This window comes from Ceratosolen solmsi, unplaced genomic scaffold (genome assembly GCF_000503995.2).
Source record: "Ceratosolen solmsi marchali unplaced genomic scaffold, CerSol_1.0 scaffold29, whole genome shotgun sequence".
NCBI classification, from domain to species: domain Eukaryota; kingdom Metazoa; phylum Arthropoda; class Insecta; order Hymenoptera; family Agaonidae; genus Ceratosolen; species Ceratosolen solmsi.
In genome coordinates, this window is record NW_011948417.1 from 5,566,221 (window position 1) to 5,570,507 (window position 4,287).

General features: G+C 35.7%; 1 protein-coding gene across 2 annotated transcripts in view; it reads right to left on the bottom strand.

Moving 5' to 3' along the window:
- Window positions 1-684: 684 nt before the first annotated feature.
- The window catches only part of nord (neuron derived neurotrophic factor nord), a 29,859-nt gene continuing 26,256 nt past the window's right edge, over window positions 685-4,287 (bottom strand). The window contains exons 4-7 of one of the 2 annotated variants that reach the window (XM_011496374.1): window positions 3,913-4,153; window positions 3,134-3,367; window positions 2,258-2,407; window positions 685-976 (exon numbers count right to left, since the gene is read on the bottom strand). In XM_011496374.1, the coding sequence (XP_011494676.1) occupies window positions 782-976; window positions 2,258-2,407; window positions 3,134-3,367; window positions 3,913-4,153 (820 nt within the window). In that variant the 3' untranslated portion in view covers window positions 685-781. Of the gene's footprint in view, window positions 977-2,257; window positions 2,408-3,133; window positions 3,368-3,912; window positions 4,175-4,287 lie in introns of both variants that reach the window. The other variant, XM_011496373.1, reaches the window with a different exon arrangement.

A 4,287-nucleotide genomic window follows, 5' to 3' on the forward strand; every position in this document is an offset into this window, starting at 1 on the left:
CGTTTATTCTATTAGCACATAACCATTCTGTTAATGTTTATGGTTTCTTCATTTTGTGGTAATTATATTTTGTGCTAAATGAACAGAGCTATAAAAAAATATTGACCTTAAAAAAAAAAAATAAGAATTTTCATTCTAGCACATGCGTACGATAATAAAGCCATATTGTTAATTACTTTTTATCACATATTATTATACAAAAATTTAAATGCAGTTAGTTAACGAGATGTGAATTTGGAAGTGTGAAAGAATGCTGCTCTTTATTTTAACATAAGACTTTTGTATTTTAATTTATTGTTACTCACGACTTGTTAAGAGGTCCTCAGAGTCGTTATATTCTTTAAATTGACAAGCCAATATTATGGACATTAAAATTGGGCCTTAAGGCTGTGTAACAAATTTTTTTACGCAAGATTTAAACGGGGAGACGGTTTTCGCTCGAAGCTCGACGCGCATTTCTATGCAAATGCTCAAATGTCCATAAAGTCCGTAAAGTTTTCGCGGAAAAGCCTGGAAGATCATGGCTTGGAGAAGGTGGGTACGAAATACGGAGATCTCGGAGCGATCGCCTCTTACGAAAGTCGCCAGGTTAGTCTTCGCCCTCTCATTATTTACTGATGACGTCGGGTCTGACGTTGGGTCTGACTTTGAGAGATCGTCAGTCACCTCTTCATCGATGACGGCTCACAGCTGGGGATTTGCGATCCTGACGGCGTTGCGAGGGACCGGGAGGGATTGCGCAGCGCCATTTTGACGATGCAGCCAGGACTCGGTTGGGTGCTCAGGGGCCAGGACAGGGCCTCGTCGATACGTGAGTCGGACCCCTTCCCTCCTGACCGGCACAGGGTCCCGTAGTCGAGGAGGCGGCACCGGACGGGGTCCGCGGACCTCGGGAACTTGCGCACCATGAAGCCGGCTTAGCACGACACTTGCGCGGCATCCGATACTCCCATGGCGAACTCCTCGTCGCCGAGTTCTGCAACATTTGCGTCACTTTCAGGTGCCTTCCTCGTAACCCCTTTAACGCATGGCATTCGGGTGTAATTCATTTTACATAGGCAACGGTTTGCTTTTGTTTTGGCGAGCGCTCGCCCCACCTTGTTGCAACCCGTCAAATCAGCGTATCTAATGGTCAGTCGATTGGTACGACAGATTCTCCGACTCGGCAAATATTCGCGGTCCATCAGTGCTTACGTATTTGCAAATGTACGTGATCATTGATTTAATAGCTTGAGCATTGATTTAATAGATTTGAAGAGCTCGAGGGTCGCTATTTGCAAAATTTTTCAAAACAATCTTATAATGATATTCAATTTACTATTTTTTAATCAATTTCTTCAGGTGTGTACGGAGCGGTTTTTTTTGTTTTTTTGTTTTTTTGTTTATTTGTTTTTTGTTTTTTGTTTTTTGTTTTTTTTGTTTGTTTTTTGTTCTTTTGTTTTTTGTTTTTTTTTTTGTTTCAGTTTTCATCGTTGTTATTTATTAATTTCAATAGATTTTTCTCTCTCCTTGATTCTGATTATTTTCTCACGATTCTCCTTTTCGTTCTAACACCTTCGCTACTAGTTTCATGTTAATTTCGAGACTTTGCTCGACATAAGCTTTTAATAAATACATCAAAATAAATATCGAACTACAGGAAATCGTATACAAGATATGGTTAATAAATAAAATGCGCGTTATCACAATAAATTAATTTTTAATAATTAAAAATGGATTTTTTAGTTAATTTGATTCAGCTGTGTATCAGCTGGAATTGTGAGTTATACCACGTGAATATTTGTGTACCTTTAAAAATTTACCAAACATGAATTAATAACCCAATTAAGTGTATATTATAGTATTTAGTATTACTCTATTGCAATTAAAATTATGATTCTAAATATTTTTTAATATTATATATACAATTGAAAGTTAAAAGTTTAATGAATAAAATAATAAGATATAAGCATTGAAGGAATTTCAACATGCCCGAGTATTGTTAAAAATATTGAATGATTGTATCATTAATTTATATGTGATTATTTTACAAAGAGCATAACTTTTTGTTAAATTAAAAATTTGTCTTCATTTGTGATAATTATATTACAATATATTTAAAACAATCTATCGTAAACGTAACAATTCAAAGTACTGATATGATCTAAAGCATTATTCCATTAAGACAAGACACAGTGAGAATTAAATTTATGTTGAAGAAAGCAAAGAATATGTATTTATTACAAGGAAAGTTGTGAGCCTGTAATTATATACTTACATCGTTTAAAGGCTCGTCGTCAGTAGCCAAAATTTTCACTTTGGACATTTTAACCAAATCCGATTGCGATGCAGTTATTTGAATGCTGAATCTTCTGCCTACTGGTAGGGGTGGTGCTCGCAATAAAAACTCTCCACCAATTTGTTCTTCCTATTAGAGATTTTAATATTAACGAATGTTCCATTAACATGTAATTAACGTGGCATAATATCGTAGGTAAGAAAAAATTCAATTTTATCGTGTAGATATATGGAACATAATTGATGGAAATGAAAGTTATTAAATTTATCGTAATTTATAAATTAACGTATTAATAAATCAATAAAAAATATTATTACATCTGACTCATTAATGTTCAAGTTTTAGATTTTTAAGTGTTTTTAAATAGGCAAAGGAGATGCAGAATAACTTCAAATGAGCTTTTTCGTAACATATACTCTTGCAATTGGCGGTACAAGTGTCAAAATGAAATGATAATAATGAATTGATGAAAGTTTGAAGCTGTAATTTTTAACGAAAGGAAATTAGTGATAATTTAATATTTTATGACTAAAGATAATTATGTTATGTTCGGTTGATTCGCATTTCTTATGATAAGATTCATTCTTATGAGAAGTATAATCTTAGATGATGCAACAAATATATTTATGCAACATACAGGTTTTCACGCGCACACGCGCGCGCGCGCGCGCGTGCACAGAGCGGAGAAAGAGAGAGAGAGAGAGAGAGAAATAGACATTTATTTATCGTACAGATTTTTAAATATATTAGCTAATTAGCCGTTATCTACCTTAATAAATGTTATTAAACGTTAATGAAATGTTATTACGCCAATAAACGAATATTAGTATTTTTAGAGTAACTGATATTATTTACTAGATAATATCCTGGTCCTCGAAATTTTGCTTTGACTGAACAAGCACCGCAAGCAAGAATATTAAATACCGTGCTGGTATTTTCCCGTGGCTTATATCGAAAAATCGCAAAGCCATCACTTTTTCTTAAGTTGGTAGTTGCGTAACGTCCACTCTGTAGAATAATTGGTGGCTTTCTCTGAAATCTAAAGGAATCCATTGCTACTCGACTCGATACATTATTATGCGTATTCATCTGTAAAAAGAATACAAAGCTAATTTAACTTTATGAAAAGGAAAGAAATTTGAATGAACGATATGGTAAATTCTGAATTTATTTTATACAGGGACGACGTTTTATGTTGTATTTAATGTCGTTTAGAAAACAAAGTAATACGAAAAATTTATAAGAATATTTATTGGTATTAAGAATTATCGAAAAGCAGAGTGTGATTTGCGATTGATGAAGAAATTGGGATGAAAATAGAATTAACAAAATTAATACATTCTGTGTAATTGTTGTATATCGCGTAAAACGAAGTGGTTAATGCAATTAAATATTCTAGTGATTAATGATAAACAGTGCCTGAGTGGGATAAGATTAGAAGGGACGCGATCAGCCGCATGTCAAAGTAAGTTAATGAAAAAATTGACAAAAATAGCGTACAGTGGTTGTTAAGCAGTAGTAAAGTGTGAAAAATTTCGCTCCTGCCACTGTATTAAATTTTTCAAGGATGAAGCAGGGTTGATCGAGACAATACAAGTCAGATTAAGGCTCTAATAAAAGGACGAATGACTAACGATATATAGAGTGAAGTAGTAGGTGGTGTTGTACTTGACGCCAAAAAGCGTGAGTTTGGTCCTTCTGACGCAGTGCAGCCCTTCGGGTTCGCTCCTATGCTGGTCCTGGATAGCCCCGCTCGACCTGCTGGGACAAGGATGTTTCTTGAGGATGTTCTCGGCGGCACAGAGGGTCGGCGGGTGCAAGTGAGCGCCCGACGTCACGGCCAGTAGGTAGCTCGACGTGTCCGGGTTTACGTGACTGAAACGTGACGTCAAGGAACTTCCAGGGGCGCATTGAATCATTTACATTATTTTGCAAATCGCAAGTTTCGCAGGATTCATAGGGAGCGGGACGCGTGGGTCTCGGCCGAGGGGCTCGCGATATTTTGCTTG